The 20,211-nt window shown below is 49.4% G+C and overlaps 1 protein-coding gene across 2 annotated transcripts in view; it reads right to left on the reverse strand.

Annotated features, from left to right (window-relative positions):
• Nucleotides 1–1,239: 1,239 nt before the first annotated feature.
• The window catches only part of IQGAP1 (IQ motif containing GTPase activating protein 1), a 97,217-nt gene continuing 78,245 nt past the window's right edge, over nt 1,240–20,211 (reverse strand). For both annotated transcript variants that reach the window (XM_029952557.1, XM_029952558.1), the window contains exons 26-37: nt 19,170–19,310; nt 18,992–19,076; nt 17,684–17,916; nt 16,980–17,112; nt 15,841–15,943; nt 14,992–15,127; nt 14,517–14,604; nt 11,998–12,210; nt 10,887–11,053; nt 8,738–8,860; nt 5,249–5,357; nt 1,240–3,479 (exon numbers count right to left, since the gene is read on the reverse strand). In XM_029952557.1, the coding sequence (XP_029808417.1) occupies nt 3,366–3,479; nt 5,249–5,357; nt 8,738–8,860; nt 10,887–11,053; nt 11,998–12,210; nt 14,517–14,604; nt 14,992–15,127; nt 15,841–15,943; nt 16,980–17,112; nt 17,684–17,916; nt 18,992–19,076; nt 19,170–19,310 (1,645 nt within the window). In that variant the 3' untranslated portion in view covers nt 1,240–3,365. The remainder of the gene's footprint in view (nt 3,480–5,248; nt 5,358–8,737; nt 8,861–10,886; nt 11,054–11,997; nt 12,211–14,516; nt 14,605–14,991; nt 15,128–15,840; nt 15,944–16,979; nt 17,113–17,683; nt 17,917–18,991; nt 19,077–19,169; nt 19,311–20,211) is intronic.

Consider the following 20,211-nt stretch of genomic DNA (forward strand, 5'->3'; position numbering starts at 1 on the left):
TCAGAGGAAGACAAACACTCTAACTCGCTCATGTGAGGTCTAAAGTAAGCGAATGGATGAAGAAAGAAGAAACCTGACTCTTACAGGGAACCAGCTGGTGGCTAGATGGTGGCTGAGATGAAGGGGATCAAGAGGTACAAACCCGCCAGAGTCGGTCATGGAGACGGAACGTACGGCACAGGGAACGGACTGTAATAATGTACGGTGACAGAGGTGACCGCCCTCACTGCGGTGAGCCCTGAGTGTAAAAAAAAAAAAAAAGAGGAGGATCGGGGGTCCGGTTCCATAGGTTTCAAAGTGAAGTAGTCTTTACGTTAAAACTCACAGCATGCTGGCAATTACACACTTCATAAACATTAAAAACAACCAAAAAAAGGTAGCTGTCAAACCTGAAATTCGCAGAGGGACGCAGCTGTCCCCAATCCGCCGTGGGCGCGCACAGGCAGAGACGCGGGGCCCTGGGGACACGGGTGCGCCCACCTCCATCACTGGGGTACTCGCCTCCCGTCCTGCTGTTTCCCTTTGTGTGGTTTCCTTACTTAGCATCTTATGTCTTGACAAGCATCCAGTTTCCGGATTTCTTTGTAGGACGACGCGGAGCTGAAGTTGTTTCCAGGACGGAGGCTGACACAGCGGAGGCTCCGGCGCCCCCGAGGCTGCTGGCTGGGGACCCTCACGCATCACTGTCCCCATCACGCCATCCTCTCCCAGTTTTCACTTGTTAACTGGAGAATTATTGTTTTTTTCTCTTCTTTCCTAGTCCCTAATTTTCCAATAGAGTCTGGCCACAGTTTATAAACACAACAGGATGCTTACACACACCTTTGTGTTTTTTAAGTGAGGCTGTCCCCTGGGGCCTTACTTAAAAGGAAGCCACTTCTTGTTTCCCCTTTTGCCATTTACTTTGTCCATATGCGACTTTCCCCAGTCCTCTCTGTTGACCGGTAAGGAGCAGAGAAGGCCCCTGAGGGGTCTCCTGGGACTGCGTGTCCACACCTGGGGGCTGGGCTCCCGGGACAGTAGCTAGGCGTCACCGTCAGAGGTGGTCCAGGCTACTTGAAGCAGTTACTACACTTAAAAAAGGCTCGACTCTCACGTTAAACACCACTTCGAGATAACTCAGTGATCTGAGAGCCGGCCTGGGTTTGCTCCCTCAGAGAGACCCATTAGATCTTGCTCTAGTCAACGCTGCTGAACAGGAACTACTAACAATGAAACTGAGAAAAATAAACACAAACATGAACAAATGACCTTTTATTTCATACAGAGATACAAAGGCAATTGTGTGCAGCAATCTGATGGGCGGTCCAAATTGGTGGAAGTAAATTCATGATAAATGTCACGACAGCCAGGGAAGAGGTGGGAGGAGGAGGGGCAGGGCGCGCCACGGCTAATAAATAGAAGGAGGAGCTAAAGGTCTCCGAGCCTGACTTGAGTTCACGCGGGGCATTTTCGATGCTGTCATAACCATAATTCTGCATGGTCACCAGCAAAATCTCCACTTTGTGCTATTTTGGGTTAGAAGTTGCATCCAGGGCACGATAATCCTTACAAATAGTGGACACACCGTACTGCACTGTTACAGGAGCTGTAAGCTTTGCTCGTGGTCTGTCGTGCACGTGGCCTCGGAGGCCCAACGAGCGTCGGGGACGGGCATCCTCTTACGGTAAAAGGCTGGACGCTCTGGTCCCGGTGTTGGAGGCGAGGCTGCCTGTAACAGCATCTGCTTTGGACCTGAGGAAACCGTCTACCAACGGAAGACTTTCCAAATACAGTAAAAAACAGGGTCCGGCTGGTGGAGTCTCGGGCCACAGGGCTCCCCACCTCACCCCTTCCCATCGGAGCGTGCAGGGCGGCGGACCTGACCGGGTAAACAGTCTCTCGAGAAAAACACCTCTCCAACGCTTCCATTTATAGCAGGGACGCATCACGTAACTTGTTATTAACGCAACAGTTTATTACTGGCTTTCAATATACATCGGTACATTTTTTTTAAGGTAAGTTTATTTTGTTAAGTTTTATGATTTAGGATAAAAGAATACTGAACCAAACACCAGAGTAGATGGAGGTGCAGTAGCATGATTTCTAATATATTTTCCTGGATAAACAGTTTGTTGTCGTTGTTGTTTAAGTATATGACTTTTTATTAATAACAAAAGCTTCCTAAATTCAGTGTTTACAATTGAATGGTTTCTGGGAGCTCTTAAAATAGAGGCACGGCGCGGACAGCAGGACAAGAGAAAGAAATGGGGAAAAGAAGACGTTAATGCCAAGTTAACATCGGTTGGTTGGTTCTGTTTGTTTCTGGCTCCGTCTACCTAAAGCAGGATTATTTCCCTGCAACCCTGCAGATAAATCCTAGTGTTTTAGCTAGAAGTTTTATGAGTTCAGATATACAGATAAGCCAATTCAAATAAAAAACCTTCTCTTATGTATTCTAAAGCCTTTTAAAGCATTATATAAATCTTCAAAATTCCTATCACCCACATTTTAAGAAATAAATCTACACTTTAATAAGGCACTCAAGATATAAAACAGTTTTGAAGACAATTACATTCTACACTAGGGCTCGCCGGTCCCCTGGCCACGGGGACACCTCCTGGAACGGAGCCCACTCTGTGCACCAGCAGAGGCGCGGAGCACCGGGGCCGGGCCCGGAGAGTGGGGCTCTGTCGGCGCAGCCGTCCCATCCCTGATGAGGGTGCTACCCCACAGCACTGCTCAAATTTAATGGTGAAATTTGAAAACCCAATCTCCCTTTGGCTAGAAACATCTCCTTTGAACACGTAACAGTGACTTCGGTCAGCACCTGCGCCTAAAGGAAAGCAGGCAGGAGGACCCGTGCGCCCCCCGGCTCCTTCCATCTGACCGTTGGGGCAGAGACGCAGAGGAACTTCACCTTTAAGTGACAACCTACTAATTCTAGATGGCCTGGCGTTTTAATTTATGCCTTACAGCATGTGTATCACCAGCGCTGATGCTCCCACTTCCAAATAACAAGAAATCAAATCCCACCAACCCTGTTGCTGATTTGGACAGACACCAAAGCGTAGATATAGCAATGCAGGCTCGGGGACAGGAGCGACGGAGGGAGACTTCAGCGGGGCTTCCGCTCTTCCTACGTGACAGAGGAGAAGGAAGGAACACGAGGGTCAGACTAAGCCTGAAATACAACTTCACTACGGAAAAAGGGCAGCAGGCGCCCCATGAGAGCGGGAGGAGGGAAAACCGTGGCGTCGGGAGTGCGCTGAGCTGAGGCTTTGTTGAGGGTTGGCCTTTGCTCCCGCTGCGAAGAGACGGAGCCGAGGAAGGCGGCCGCGGGGAGCTTCTCCGCTTGCTCCGGCGGGGCCCGTGGCAGCAACTGGTTATTTCCCGTAGAACTTCTTGTTGAGCAGGAAGATCAGGAGGTTGACGTTGACCTTGGCTCTGTTAAATAACTTCATGACCGCGACGCCTTCGTACTGCAGCTGCAGCAGGTCCTGTTCAGGAAACACCCGACAGTGAGTCCGCACTGCGGGACACGGAAGGACACAGTGCGGGGAGGGACCAGGGCAAGAGGAAGGACAGGTGTGGCGTGGCGCGAGAAAGAAGTGCCCACCGACGGGCCTGTCCCCCGCACAACCACCCTGAGAGCTCGAGGAACAGGGCACACTGGTCAACAGAATTTTCTGGCAAACCGGAGTGAAGTGGTCACACGGTTCAAATCCAAATGCACAAAACACGGAAAGGAAACAAAAGCAGCAGGCTCATTTATCACACATCCTTCTTTCAGAAGTTACATTAACGTGTCTTGTTTGTCTAAGCGCGGGGTCACCTGGAGACGGTGAAGGCATTTCAGTCTACAATAAGATAAACTCATCACTGAAACAAGATAAGGCCACCAATGTCATCTCAGTGTACAGTCTCCATTTCTATCTCACATGAGAAAGCTTTTATATTCTGAAGCCAAGACGGAAAAGGGCAAAATGTTTATTGTGCCTACTATGTGCTCATCATTATGTACGCACATTAGTGTCTTTTTAAGTCCTGATAAAAATCCCATAGGCGCGATTATCCCAAGTTTAAAAGTGAGGCTCAAAGATGCTCAGACTCGCCCAACAGCACAGAGCCGGCCAGTGGTCTGATCTGAGGGCCAAGCCCCCGCTCCTCCCAGCACCCCCACTGTCCAGAGCAAATTCAGGAAACCTGAACAGTCTCACCCGTAAACTTCAGAGCAGAAGCAATGAGAAAGCAAGAGTCAAAGAGCTTGGAAGGACTCAAAGGATCAACCAGCTCAGCTTTCGGAAAAATCCTAGCAGCTCCATGAGAACGAAGGTCCTGGTGCGTCACCCAGCCCGTCCCCCGCCCAACCCCACACCCGGTGACCATGCGCGGACGGACGTGCTCCCTGAGGCCCGCACGAGGCTGGGGAGGCTGGAGGCACCACAGGAGCCTCCGTGTAAGCGCCAGAGCGCGCGCCTCCACCACCACTCGCTCTGGTTCGGCTACCGTGTGCTGAGGGTCTCTGAGCACCGAGAAGCAAACAAAGACACACTGCAGGCCCAGGGGGGAGCTCCCAGTCCGGGGTGGGAGCGGGAACAGCTGACGTCGCAACAGAGGCTCCTCTGAAGGCTCTGGGGCCGCTGGTGGGAGGTGGGAACACGTGTGAAAGCCCCCCCCCCCCCCCCGGAATGACAGAGGGATAAAGGAGGGGAGGCAGGGGCAGCACGTGCAGGGGGCGGCGGGACGAGGGGCCGCACCGGCCGCAGGACTCGAGGCAGCGCCCAGGAGGCCTCAGAGTGCCCGGAGCTTTTCAAATGCGTACAAACTAGAGATATTTCAAAATACAAATCAGGTAAAATTATGCTATAAAATGATTCACTGCACAGTTCTTTCTGAATTTAAAATGGGATTGTTTCCAAAGATACAATTGACACATGACTTGTCAGAAACACAGGTGTAAGCACCTCCCTCAAATCAAAATGAGAGAAAAGGTTTCAAGCTACCGAGTAGGCTTACAATTTTCTACTATCAACACTTAAGCATTTTGTTCAAGGTCAAGGTACCAGTTCGATTCAGTGGCAACACAAATCCAGGCTTGAGGTAAAACCTTTTGGGAGAGCTCACGTGCCGGAGCTGTCTGGGGAGTCCAGACCAGAGCACGGGGCCCCGGGCTCCTTCCTTCCCGAGTGGAGCCCAGCGTCGCTGCCCCGACGAGAGCACGGCCGCCTCACCCACAGAGCTTCTGGTCCCACGGGCGCACACCCACCTGGTAATGCAGCATAAACGTCTCCATTTGAACGCCCATGAACTTGGCTTTCACCTCAAAGTCTCCAACTTCTTCTGTTGGACTGATTTCAAAGATAACATTTTTAAACCTGTTGAAACATAACATCGTGAGGGTATGATTTTTACGTTCTCGGTAACAATATTCCATGAAATGCAAAAAGGAGACTGACAATGTTCAAGGGTGAAAAGGGGTGCAGAATAAAGGTCCAAGTGCTTCTGCGGGTGGAGGGGAGCCGGGCTCCGTGCTTGGAGACCTCGGGAGAGGCCGACGACCTCCCGCTGCAGCCCTCACACTCCACGGAAGAGGAACCACTGAGGAATGCCACGATCGGCCTCTGAAGGCATGACGTCATAGGAATTTTGGGCCTTCCCCGTGGCCACTGCTGAAATCTAACAATAGACTACTGGTCTGGATGGAGAGGGATGAGAGGTGTGTGTATCAAGCAGGCATGTTCGAGAATTACGAGAAGTGCGTAAGAAAAAGGGGTCAGAACAAAAAGAACCATGAGAGGAGGGGCTGTAGATCTAAATGAACTGAGCGCCAGTATCTTCTTGCTGAAAGCGCTGACGGTACCGCTCACGCTCAACATGGCGCGCGCCCGGGACTGTGCGGCACCACGGGAAGGTGGGGGCATGCTGCTCCCAGGGTGATCAAAGCACGTCAGCCCAGATTTTGGGGACTCAACTACGGGGCAAATCTGTCTACCAGGAACAGAGATGAGAATCATGAACGATGCAAAACAGGCCACGGAGAAGCTGCAGGAGAGGCCACAAAATCCACACACTAAGCACGTGCATGTTACTCAACAGGAGGTCCTCCGGGGTCATTCCTTAAAGGTACTTCATGTGATAAAGGATTTTATTTTGGCTCTCTGGCTCTCTCCGTTCCACCAGCTTGGAGTGAGCAGAGGCCCGGGTTCGAACCTGCAATAAACGACCCTTGCTTTTTGGCTTTGGAAAAAAAAAAAAAAAAAAGAATTTTATTTTAACCAGTTTGCTTTGTTATTTGGTTTCTAAGTCTATCATAGCAAATTAAAAAAAAAAAAAAGGAGGCAAAAAAAAATGGATGGCATTTGAACTGTAGAAAATAATGACAAAAAGAAAAGAGAATAAATGTGAGACAGACTTGAAAAGTGTATAAATTAAGTGCTCAACACAAAAAAACCTCAAAAAGACCAAGGTCCCCAAATGAAAAGCAACCAGAGAAAATATAAATAATAAGCCATGATCCTCATACACACACACACACACACACACACACACACACACACACACACACTCTTTCTCTCTCTCTCAACTAGACTCTAAGAAAACCCAAGCTTTAAAATGACATACTAGGGGCACCTGGATGGCTCCAACTCTTAGTTGAGCGTCCAACTCTTGATTTCAGCTCAGGTCATGAACTCAGGGTCATGGGATCAAGCCCCAAGTTGGGCTCTGCTAGGGGTGGAGGCTGCTTGGGATTCTCTCTCTCCCTCTGCCTCTCTCTGCTTGCACACACTCTCTCTCTTTCTCAAAAAAAAAAAAAAAACCCTCTATTAAAAAATAAATAAAATCAGGTGCCTGGGTGATTCCGTCGGTTAAGCATCTGACTTCAGCTCATGTCATGATCTCATGGTTTGTGGGTTTGAGCCCCGCATCAGGCTCTGTGCTGACAGCTTAGAGCCTGGAGCCTGCTTTGGATTCTGTCTCTCTCTCTCTGCCCCTCCCCTGCTCATGCTGTCTCTCTGTGCCTCTCAAAAATAAATAAAAGGCTTAAAAATATTTTTTAATAAAATCAGATATTATCTTTTAACTTCTGAATTCAAAAACATTGAAAAATTATTTTACTATTCAGTAATGGCAAGGACGTAGTAAGATAAGTAAGCACTTCCATATACGTTTCCGACACTACTGCACAATTCTTTGGTGAGATACATACATATGTGTCAACTTTTTCATCTGCTATGGAAAATAGTACGGCAGCTCTTCAGAAACTTAACACTAGCATGTGATCCAGCATTCCCACTTTGGGGTATGGAGCCAAAGGGCTGAAAGCAGGATCCCAAAGAGGTATTTACACTTCCATGTTCACAGTAGCCAAGAGGCGGAAGCAGCCCAAACGTCCACTGACGGGCACATACAGAATGCGGGAAGTCTACGCACAGCGGAATTTTACTCAGCCCTAGGGAGCCATCTGCTCGCGTCGCAACACGGATGAACCACGAGGACACTGTGCTAGGCAAAATTAGCCAGTGACAGAGACAGGTGCTGTGTGATCCCACTTATATGAGGTGCCTGGAGGCATCGAATACATGAAAACAGGGAGTGGAGGGGGGTGGTCCGGGGCTGGGGGAGAGGAACTGGGGAGCTGCGATCTAATGGGGAGAGTCTCGTCTGGTAAGACAGAAGGTTCTGGATGGCTGTTGTGCAGCAATGTGAATACACGTAACACTATTGAATGCCACATTCCAAAATAAGATGGTCAAGTTTAGGTCTTAGTTTTTTATGATAATAACTAATAACTTAATAATTTTAATACTTTGACCAGAAATTCCATTTTTAGACATCTATCATAAAAAATTAATTAGAGGTAAAACCAAAGATTTACATATAAAGACATACCACAAGTGTAATAGCGTAAAAAAGTAAAATCAACTTAAATGTCGTACAGGTGAATGGTTAAATTTCCACATTATGGAATATTGTGTGGCCATTAAAAAGGATGCTTTCAAAGAATGAAAAATTCTCAAAATGTTATGAGAAAAATTTGGATACATAACTATGTTTATAATATATGTTAAAAAATAACAGGTAGATAAGTAAGTGGGTACTTGAGATACTCAGGAAAGGCCTGCTGACCACAGCCAGGCCAGACGCAGGAACCTCGTACAATGCAAGCTGGCCCTTCCCAGGGAAGAGAATGAGGGGAAGTCCCTGACTCCTAGCCTCAGGTCGAATATAGTCACTCCTCTTCTTGTTCTTCTAGTTTGTTCTTGGTTTAGACACAGGAGAAATACAAAACGGTTTCCTGTTCTACAGAGGGAAAATCGGGGCCCCTGGGGGCTGTTGGTTAGCGTCCGGCTCTTGGTTTCAGCTCAGGTCGTGATCTCACGGTTCATGGGATTGAGCCCCGCGTTGGGCTCTGTGCTGACAGTGCGGAGTCTGGTTGGAATCCCGCCCCCCGCCCCCGCCCCCACCAAAATAAATAAATAAACACTGAAAGGAAAAAAATAAAGAGCAAAACAATATTAAGATGGGGCTAACATAAATAGGCGTGAAGTCGGGTTGGGGCAAATATTCCTCAACGAAGGGGAAGTAACACTTTCCCTTCTATGACAGATACACTCTGAGCATTAGAAACACTGCGTCTCAATAGATACATAAGTAAGTAGAAGATATGAAAACAACCATCCCGGTAATAGAAATAAAGGGAATCAGATGTGGTAAGTGTAGAGACAAAAATCCTGACCTAAAACACGGTACTCACTGGTTCACTTGCAGGTCCTCAATTTCCAGAAGGACTCCTTTTTCATGCAGTCTTGCTGCTGTGTATTTCAGAGAAATCTTTTTGCTCTTCTTTCCTTTCATTTCCCTCGGCTTCTTGGAGACCCTGTAAAAAAAAACAAACCCGTCATGTCACTTTCTATCAGGAACTACAAGTCTGCTAGTAATTCATGGATAAGAGGCCAGAACACAGACTTCCCTTCCACAGGCCTACGTAACACACGGATGCTACAGTGGCAAATAAGCGTTAGGATTAGCCTGAGTAATTCTGCAAGATTGTGAAAACACCACTAAATTGCTTTGGACTTTATTATTTTTTTGTTTATTTATTATTGAGAGAGAGAGGCAGAGCATGAGAATGGGAGGGACAGAGAGAGAAGAGATAAGAGAATCTGAAGGAGGCTCCAGGCTCTGAGCTGACAGGCTCGAACTCACAAACTGCAAGATCATGACCTGAGCCGAAGTCGGACACTGAAAGGACTGAGCCACCCAGGCGCCCCCTTTGGTCTTTAATTGTATTTGAAAACCCATGTGAATTTGACAGTCTGTGTCATGTGTCCTGGTCCTTCTCAACACTCAAGCACCTGTAAGTGTGAAGGGTTCTAATGCTTGAAGAAGCCGTGCTGACCCCAAGGGAGTCCCTGGAAGGCCCTCGGCTGTGCAGGGGGGAAAATACATCTCAGAAGAAGTAATTTTAAAAAGATGTCAAACTGGTGTAGAATTACAGAGGGGTGGGAATAAGGAAAAAGAAACAGACCTTAGGAGGCTGTTGAGACAATCAAGAGAAATGATTTTCAAAAGTAAGCGAGGGAAGAACAGAGACCCATGAGAGAACCAGGATCTGGGACTCCCAAACAAGGGTCTCAAGAAATGGGCAGGAACGCTGGTACCGGAGTAAAAGGGAGTAACTGCTATGGAAGGAGCTGCAACGCGTGTAGAAATGACAACTGTACAGTATTTATCCTCAAAAATATCCTCACATTCGCAAAATAGCCTATGTACAAGAGGGTATCTGGTGCAGAATTTTTTAAGTAACTGGGAAACAACACAAATGTCTATTATTAGAGAACTGATTACGTCGATTGCTCTATCCATCTGCGCAACAGAATACCACACAGCCTTTAAAAAGGACACGAGGACCTAGCTTGCCCAGAAACAGTGACGACCCTGTGGGATGAGCACATCTGGGATCTAGATCTTGGCTACTACACGCCGCTCCTTGCGAGAAGGAATCAGGAATGCCTGGAGAAATAGCGAATCCCATGCCTGGGGAGGAGAAAGCAGAAGTTGACCCAGGGACACCCTGCGCCTAGACAAAGTCCCTAAGTGCTTGAAGAATGATGGGGACGCGTCAAAAGGTCACAGGAGCCAGCTTTGCAAGCTGGGTTGGGCGGGTCTGGTTTCCGTCCTGGCACATCAGCCCGGCCTTACCTCAGTCTTCCAGGGAGGGAAAGAAAGAGCCAGACTGCAGGCAGAAGACCAAGCGTGTCAGGGAAGGGAGGCGGTGTGGCAAAATGTTAAAAACAGGTAAATCTGGGGGCAGGGTGTACAAGTGTATTGTTCTGTTCACTGATCCTTCCTGAGATTTTAAAATTCCTACACTGAAGAGTGAGAAGTACAAAATAAACCCAGCCTACAAACAGAACCTACACCTCATGCCTCTGGGCTCTCAGTTTCCCTCCCTACAAAATGGGTGTGCCGCCAGCTGCAGCCGCACCAGGAAGGCTGCATCAGACCCTCCTTGGCAGCTGGGAAAAAGCTGGGGCCTGGGATCCTGTCCCAGGTGTAAGAGAGAGACCAGGGGATGGAAATGTCCATCATATTCCTTCAGTGACCTTAAGGGACATCTAGGTTTGGGGAACACCAACTAACCCCCTTCCGTGATTCTTTGATCTCTAGGGCCACAAACATATTTTGTAACAAGGGATGCATCCTTGAAATACCCCCTATTATTTATTTACATCATATAACAATAAATAGACCTAGGAAATCATGCAAACAGTTAGAAACAAGATAAAGAATGAGAGCAATACATAAACCCAGCGTGTTTTAGGTACAAACGTCCAAGGTCACTTGAGTTGCCTCTCCTTCCTTTCCCGCTGACAATGATTCTTTTCACAAAACACACTCACTTGCCCTTGCTGGCCAAGTTATCCAAGCAGGTTTTGATATAGCTTTTGTAGTAGTCCACCTGCTCTCCATAGAAAGTGGCCTTCGAGTTCAGGGCCGCGTAGGTTTGCTGCAGTTTCACCAGCTCGGCCTTCCTCCTCTGTCGGTACCTCCGCTGGTTCCGAATATCCTGAGACACAGTCATTAAAGTTAGGAAGACTATGATCAGTGTCACGTGTTTCTTGAACCGTGTGCACTAGCGCTTCACCCCACTCTGCATGACCACCGTTAACAGGGAGCAACTGATGTTCAAAAATTGGCAAAGAAATTAAGATCCCGTCAATTTTTCCCTCTATACCTAGCGGTACGGAAATGTGTTACTTTTTTTTTTTTAAGTTTCTTTATTTTGAGAGACAGAGGGAGAAAAGAATGTGCATGTGTGTATGAGCAGGGGAGGGGCAGAGAGCAAGAAGAAGAGAAAGAATCCCAAACAGACTCCTCACTGTTAGCACGGAGCCCAATGCGGGACTCAAACTCATCAACTGCGAGATCATGACCTGAGCTGAAATCAAGAGTTGAACACTTTACCAACTGAGCCACACAGGCGCCCCGGGAAATGCGTTACTTTTATAGACTTCCACATTCTTTGAATTCACCTGCAAAGCTGACTTGAACCCCGTAAGTACGTTGTCAGGAGAGGGAAGAAGATCATCATACTGGCTCGGGGCTCAAGCTCCCGGACGCATGCGGGATTCCTGCAGTGTGCCAGCAGTGAGCGCCTATGCTCTCAGCCCGCACGAGTGCCCCTTACTTGTGAAGATTCACACAAATCAACAATTGCATGGCCAACCTGATGTGAATGTATGTTTCACAGGAATCATTCAAAAGACCTAGAGGAACTCTTTAAGGTCAAAGACCAGCTAACACACAGGCAGCTCTAATTAGAGCCTTCTCCCTATTGATCTGGGCCATGGAGCACGGCGTCAGAGGGCAGGCAAGGTCCTCACGTTGGAACACTCAGACCCGACTCCCCCGAGGACAGGACACGAATCTGCCGGGGCCCCGAAGGCGTGCGTCGTCCGAACAGCTACTGTCTCCTCCCGGGCCCCGAGACAGCGTTACCCGCGGCCGTACCCTGGCGATGTCGTTGACCAGCTCCTGGTATCTGTTCTTCGGGTCCACCGCCCCAAGCTCCGTCAGCTTCTGCAAGCCTGACTGGATCTTTTCCTTCTTCTCCTGAAGAGTGAGGTTGCTGTCTTCCTTTACGAACTGTGACTTTTTCATCTTGTCAGGAGTCTTGGCGTCACGGATGGCGCGTCTCTGCATGGCCCTCTGATGTTCTGCTTCCTACAGAGACAGAAGAGAAAGAAGTTGCTGGCATGTTTACCACGCTAGCCCCACACCTGAATTTCCAGAGCTCTGAGACTCCCTTCTGGAAACGGAGGGGACAAACGTGCCCTCCGACAATGGACAGAGAACGGGCATGGAGCACATCTAGCAGAGCCCACATCGAGGCAGCCACATGGCCTCGTAGGGCTTCTTCCCTGGATCCTCACGTATGGTTAGGAGACGGGGCTCCGAGCAGCTCCAAGATCCCTCGTTCTTCTCCTATGAGGTTTTGAGATGTGGCAGCCATTTAATTTCACTTGAAACACAGCTTCATTCCTTGACGAAAGTTAAAAACACACCAATGCAACACCAGCGCTCCGTAAATTCTCCTTGCTACCCAGTCGAGGCTGGATCGTGCTGCAGGCTTCCCTTTGCACACTGCAGATGCCAGGAGGCGGAGGGGTCCTTCGGAGGATTCTTCTCCCCCCGCTGACATCCAGTGTTTGCCTACCGTGTCCCCGCCCGACGCGACCCACGCTGCCGGCCCATTCTCTTGGTGCCTTTCTCCTCTTCTAGCTCCCTGCAGTGCGGCTTCTGCGCCTCTGCCCTCATGGCCATCGCCACCCCTCCCCCGAACGTAGTGCCTCTTCCCAGCTCTCATCTTGCTTGTACCCTCTGCATTTTCTCCTTGCCCCAGGCACGGGCCTGGTACCTCCACGCAACCCCTGGTAGTTTCTCTACAACTGTTCATTCTCGACACCTCAACGATCATCTCGATGCTGCGGATCCCACATCTTTGTGGCTAAGGTGCCGGTGCTGCGTTCTGCACTGTTTTTCTCAGGATGCTCACATTTGGAATGACTTCGCCATTCCCTCGCCTATGCCCCTTTTTGCTCATGTCAAGACCACCCCGCATGGCACAATGTGAAGAACATAAATCCTGGCATCAGACAGAACCTGATCCAAGACTGGTTCTGCCACGACAAGCAGACGATCTTGGGTAAGTCATGTGACCTCTAAACGTCTTAGCCTCTTCGTCTGTACAAGGAGGATGAAAAGACTCACCCACAGGGACACTGGGAGGAGTGAATGAAAGAACACAGGTGAAAACACCAAACTACCAGGAGGCTTTCAGTGAAGGCTGCCTCTGCCTTTCCGTCTCCAAACTTCCTTCCAGGTTAAACAAGGCACAGGTATTGGTTATGATTCTTTTCTTGCCCACACCGTAGAATCAGTAATCAACCACAGAATCGAAAAGCTGAGAATTCATTGAAAACAGTGGTTTTCAAACAGTCCGAGTGCAGCCTTAAGGGATTCCCACAGGAACCCAGAACCCCAGTGGGTGGGGTCCAAGGACTCCATTCCTGGTGCTCACAGAGTAGCCTCAATTTTTCCTGCTTTATATTTGGGTTTCTGAGTCAACTGTCATTATCGAAAAGAATTCCTATGTTCAAAATTTAAAGCAAATGGCTTGACCTGGCTTGACCTACTTTTCGCATTTTACAAATGCAAAAGAGGGGTCTAAACATGAAGTGCCACTGCCGAGCCCCCCACCTAGATTACTCAAGCACTGCTCGCTTGGCTGGTGCTGCCTAACTCATTGGTGCTGAATGGCCCCAGGGGGACAAAATCGCTCTGTTCGCATCTCTCCAGGGCCAAGCAAGGGCCCCACACGGCTTACTCCTCAGCCCTCCCCCTCCCCACACCTTCATTCTGCCTGAGTCCAGTCACATCATGTCCGCCAGGTCACATGGTGCCTCTGTTGGTGTGGACTCCCCTTGCCCAGGATGCCTGCTAGCCACGCCCCTGAGGGCGGCTCAGTCCCATCCTTCCTCCTGGCCTGCTCCTCACTGGCCACTTTCCTCGATTTCTGGCATTTTTACAGCCAACGCCTAAGTCCATTGTTAATAATTTTCTAATTATTCAGGTATTTACACCACATTTCCCCAAGCAGATCACGAGTTCATGGAGTTTAAGAGCAGCATCCTGCACTTCCCATTTACCTACGAAGGCACTTAACAATTCTAATGACAGAAGGTTCCCTTGATTACTGGGCAGACTCACTGATTCAGCCTCAGTTAATGATATTAAAACACAAAGCCACACACACGGGCAGCGCACACGTGCCACGAGCCTTCCTCCCTACGGGCGTCTGTGTGGCAACACCTTTCTGAGCAGGCCCACACCACCGCCCCCCTCCAGTCCAGCCCCAGCCCACCAGCGCCTGGCTCTCCCCCCACCCCGGCGCCCCTCAACCCAGGCACACAGCCATCCCGGGAGCATCCCTGTGCCTTGGTGTCACATGCGAAACTCCTAAGTTTTACCTGCTCCGGGGTGGCTGGCGTTTCTAGGATCTCAGTCAAGGTCTCGCCTGGCTGGAACCGGATGACATCCACAATTAAGCGCTTCGTGCTGAAAGGAGACGGGGGAAGAGATGAAACACTGCCAGACGTTCTACTTCCCCTTGAACGGGCCTGTGCGGCGGCGGCGGTGCACACACCACCTCACAAGGTCCCGCTGGCCGCCGTGGGCACAGGGCACCCGAGGCCTCAGGCCAGGCTGCGTGACGATGACGGCAGTCAGGACTTCGAGGTGCAAGTTTCACTTCCGCGCCTCACTCCTTAGCAAAGGAGGCAGGTAAGTCCTGTGCCGCATAGAGCAGACAAGGTGACCAGAAGTACGACAGGCTCAGAAGGCCCAGCTGACGGTTTCCGGCATGAGCACGCGGGCGTGTTCACCGAGGCCAGGCCAAGGGACCACTGCACGCGGTCACCCGTTCTCGCCGCGTCCCGTACTCACTTCAGCAGGATGGTCCGCGCGTCCATTTCTGCATTCTCATCCCCAGGCACGTCGAACTTGTTCGTCAGCGTAAGAGACACCTCCGTCTTGGCCAGCGCCTCCTTATTGGGGTCATTTAAGTTGCCAGCACCCTCTCCTATGGTTTGGGGGGAACAGAGAGGATCAGTACAACAAAGGAGACACTGGAGAGAAGACATTAACACAACGCGAAGATAATGTGGGAGGGGGGCGCCTGGGTGGCTCAGTCAGTTAAGCGTCGACTTCAGCTCAGGCCATGATCTCACGGTTTGTGGGTTCAAGCCCCGTGTCAGGCTCATGCTGAGAGCTAGCTCAGAGCCTGGAGCCTGCTTCTGATTCTGTGTCTCCCTTTCTCTCTGCCCCTCCCTGCTCATGCTCTGTCTCTCTCTGTCTCAAAAATAAATAAAACATAAAAAAAAAAAAGATAATGTGGGAGGAAGAAGTTGCGTGAATAAGCCAACACGTCCACTGTGGCAAGGAGACTTGTACCAAAAAATAAAAGGAAATATATGCTGCATGACAAAAGCAAAGGATCCACAACACAGTAATTTCATACATGTTTGACAAATCATTTCAGTAATTATGATAATTCCCTCTCAAAATATCCCACTCATTTCCTTTATAGGACTTACAGGATCAGGTATCTAAGGTACACATTTACAATTCTCTCCTCCACTAGACTTCAGTTCCTCCTAGACAGGGACCGAGCATATCTGTTTTCTTCCCTCATGTACACTCGGAGCGGAACAGGACAGAAACGGACGAGGTGGCAATTTGGGCACCCTTCCGTTATCTTCCCTGTCACCTCTGGGCACTTAAGTCAGAGCTTACCTATCAGGGACTCAATGGTGGGCACCTCGCCCAGGTCATCCAGCAGCTCATGGATCGGGTCGTTGTGCTCCGGAGCAATGGCGTCCTGATGGTCTAGCAGGAGCTGCGTGGAACACCCAGGAGTCAAGTCCATTTACATCATCAGCCCGTCAGCCCTCAGCCCCACTAACGAGGCCTAACCGCACAGAAGGGGTCAGGTAAGAGAGCTCCTACGTTCAAAGAACTGCCAGGCCAACCCTCAGCAAACTAACCCAAGTCAACGACGCAATACATAAAGCATCACACTGGCCTCTGCTGAATGACTCACGGTACAATGCATGGAAAGGAAACACGGCCACGCTCTACCTTATGGAGAGAAGGGATTTAAATGTACCCTGCACTGGGGGAGAATAACAAACCCCAGAGACTTTAATATCCCAAGTCATCAATGTGCCCTGCAACCAGTTCAAATAATTCCCATTCACACTCTTACTTCACGTGTCCAGCAGATGAGATCTCTTAACTGAGGGAAAAGTGCATCGGACCAATGTCCTTATCTTAGGGGCACTCAAGCAAAGCCTTCAAGGCGCTGTTACCCTCAGGGACATCCGAAGGGATGATATCACCTAAAATTTCTTTTACATTTTATATATTTCCTCCTTTCCTATTCTATACACCCTCAAAGGGGAAAGGAATTAATTATAAAAAACTAGGGGGGGTGGGAAGGAGCACCCAAGAAACACACAGAGGAAAGAGTGGGTATTTCAGATGTTAGAAAACTAACATGGAGGGCCAGGATAAACCAAAGGGACAGTAAAAACAGGTTTTCATCAGGTCCTAGATCAGTGCTCACAAGGGAGATTCTGGAGCCCACTGGAGCCCACCCGTGGGGACTCGGTTTCAGCAGGCCTGCGGTGGGGACCAGGAACTTCATCTGTGTCCATCAGCCCAGATGGCTCTGACGCAGAGGGCCTGGGGGCCACGTTAAGACACTCGGTGGATACAGTTAATATGCAAATAAAGAGAAACAAGGCAGATGTGAAGTCGGTAAGATCAAAGGAAAGCGAGCTATCCGGCTCTCCAGAAATGGTAGGTAGCATCTGGGGAAGACAATTAAGGACAGGGCGAAGAAATTAAGTAATTAAAGAAAAAATACTTACAGTGTGGGTGTTGATGATTTCACCGATGGAAATGTAGATCACCGGTTTGGTGAGGGTGACTAAGTCAGAATACTCGTCCACGTTAAACTTATCCTGAAGCTCGGGGACATCGCAAGCAGTTTGGAAAAACCGTCTGAAAATAAACAGAGAGGCAGACCCCTGAGGGATGTGTCCCTGAGGGGCAGGCAAGAGGCAGCCCACAGACCTCCACAGTCAAGGCCGCTGCTGACTTGGCCGAAGCCGCGCACGGAGCCCCACACGTCCGCTCGGCCTCACAGCCTCGGGGGCGGGCGCTTCTCACAACTTCTCCCTCTACCCAGTTTTAATTCCACCCACAAGAACCGCTCAACCATAATTTACAACAGTTTGAAAATACACAGATCATTAGGCAAACCAACTTTATCTCTAAGACAATGCCCTGAACTCACAACGGGTTGTTTAACGGACAAACATTAAAAGCACTCTCCGATTCTTCTCTGATTACAAAGGAACCCGAGCCTAATGTGGATTTGCTGCTGTATGTTCAGTGCAGTCCATTTCAATGGCTCAAAATCCTCTTCCTCACCTCCAGGGGCTCTGAGCACATCAAACACGCGGCCCCCGATACCCGGGACAGCTAAGTTCTGGGGTTTCGTCTTGTCCTGACACTCAGAGACGGAAGCACGCCCACAGGACCTGCCAAGCACCCTGCTCCTTTCCCCCACCTGAATTTCTGGTACGACTGGGAGAGATACTCATTAATGATGCTTAAGTGAGCGTTATCTCCCAGAAACATCTTATTGGAAGCCGCGTGCTGCAGCATCTTTGCAATGGAGCCAAGATTCCGGCGTTGGTCTGTGGTGAGCTGGCCTCCCGCCGACAGGTCGATGATGTCAAAGGCATCGGGAGCGACAATGGCCGGATTCATGTATCGATAGTAAAGCAAGTTACCAATAATCTGGGAACAGAGGGCGAAGAAAGATGGGTGTTAAAAACCACTCTGCCCCGCAGGCCACAAACGATTTTGTTAGCAAAGAAAACCAGAAAAGGCAGTCCTGTGAGGAAAAATAAACACTATGCACACACACACATGCATGCATACACACACCCTTCCTCTCAAGGTCTGGAACTAAAACAACCCAACCTCCCTTGGCTGGATGCAGAGAAACCGAAAAGAAGAACAGAACTGACAATGACTACAATGGAAGGACAGCCTTGGAAGGTGAAAACGACAGACCTGAAGTCTGCTGCCTGGGGATTTAGGACGCCCTGGGTTCACATATGGTGACAGCAAACAGGCCACTGTCACCCATGTGCTACTTATTGTCACGTAGTTGGGCTTTTGTTCTGAGAAACAGACAGACAGAGCTAATGACCCAGTTGGCATACAGCCATCTGCCCAACCCCATGAGCCTCATGCTGCAGACTTCGATGTGGACAAGTTCATGCCCCGCACAATTAAAGTCACTCAACACACATCTCCTCCACAGAAGGATTCAAGGACAGTCACAGCACTTCCCCTGGAGTTTCATTCAAAGAAAAAAAATTTTAATTCACCTGAATAGAAAGTCTAGAATCGAGGCCTCATTGTAGGAAAGCACAGAACTAGGAGAGAGAAGAAAAAAGCGTTCAGATTAAGGAGGAAAAAAAAAAAAAAAAAAAAGGAAGGAGCACAGCCAAGAAAGTTAGCAGAAACCATGGCGCTTGCTGCCATTCACCCAGCCACCAGCAGAGGGAGCCACTCTTCAGCGAAAAGACAGGGCTTGGAGAAACTGATGGCAAGACAGGAAAATCCACCTTGTCTACTTGTTTGAGGTCTGTGTGCCGAACAGTAAAGCAACTTCACAGGTACTAAGAGAGGTATCATCTGCTATTTACATTACTTTCAGGAGCTCACAACCAATGGCGAGCTACTGCCAGAAACTACACTCACGCACTTACTACAGAAGGTCTAAGGTCGGGCCTTGTTTTCTAACTTTTACGCCAAAGGACCCCTGGCAGGACAAGGACAGTGCTGGCATTCAGACTCTTACCTTCAGCAGCTCATCCTCACCGGCATCCGGGAACTTCTCATGCAACGAGTCCTTCAGCACTTTAGCAATGAAGCGCATCCCGTAACTGTGGGAGGGACACAAACTCAATGAGAGCAGCCGGGGAGCAGAAGGGCAGGAACACGGGGCTCAGTCTGGGGTCGCGACTGAAGGCACTCACGGGATTTTGTCCACCGAGCTAATGATGGCTGACAGGAACTTGTCCGTCACCGCCCGCATGTTCCTGATGGAGCTGTCTAGCCGGGTCTTGACCTCTTCGTGAGCCAAAGCCTGCTCAGGGGTCACATCATAGGGTAGTTTGCTGGGAAAGCAAAAATCCCCACGTGTGTTAGATCAGATCAACAGAGGGGCCAAACATGGAACCCAAATCTTCACTGTGAACTGAGCACCCAGAACTACGTGCCATGTGCTATGATAGGCCCTCCGGGTGAAAGGTGTACGAGACCCGACACTGCCCGAGTCTCTTCCTTTGGTGAGAGAGACACACAAGCAGGAAGGGACACCTGAACTCAGGAAAACGGGAGGGAAACTGGTCTTCCAGGAAAGAAGATCAAAGGCAAAGCAAAGGAAGGGAAAGAGAAATGAGGAGGTAAAGAGGGTCCAAGTTGTGGAGGGCCCTGTGCATAATATACATAATAAAATACTAAGAGGTCTGGACTTTTCTAGAAGCCACGGAAGGCCACTAAAAGACATGTGGTCTGAATTTAAAGAAGCATTCTCTGGCCCACCGTGAAGAATGACTTAACAATGGGTAGTCACACATGAAAGCGATGAGTCAGTGCCACAGCCTGATCAAGAAGTTATGAGGTCATGGGCGCCTGGGTGGCTTAGTCAGTTGAGCGTCTGACTTCGGCTCAGGCCATGATCTCGAAGTTCATGAGTTCGAGCCCCACGTCGGGATCTGTGCTGACAGCTCAGAGCCTGGAGCCTGCTTCTGATTCTGTGTCTCCTCTCTCTCTGCCCCTCCCCTACTCACGATCTGTCTCCCTCTCTCAAATACAAATAAACATTTTTAAATTATTTATTTTTAAAGTTTTAATGTTTATTTTTGAGGGAGTGAGACAGAGCATGAGCAGGGGAGAGGCAGAGAAAGAGGGAGATACAGAATCCGAAGCAGGCTCCAGGCTCTGAGCTGTCAGCACAGAGCCTGATGCAGGGTTTGAACTCACGGACTGCGAGATCATGACCTGAGCCAAAGGTGG

This window comes from Suricata suricatta, chromosome 9, assembly GCF_006229205.1.
Source record: "Suricata suricatta isolate VVHF042 chromosome 9, meerkat_22Aug2017_6uvM2_HiC, whole genome shotgun sequence".
Lineage (NCBI taxonomy): Eukaryota > Metazoa > Chordata > Mammalia > Carnivora > Herpestidae > Suricata > Suricata suricatta.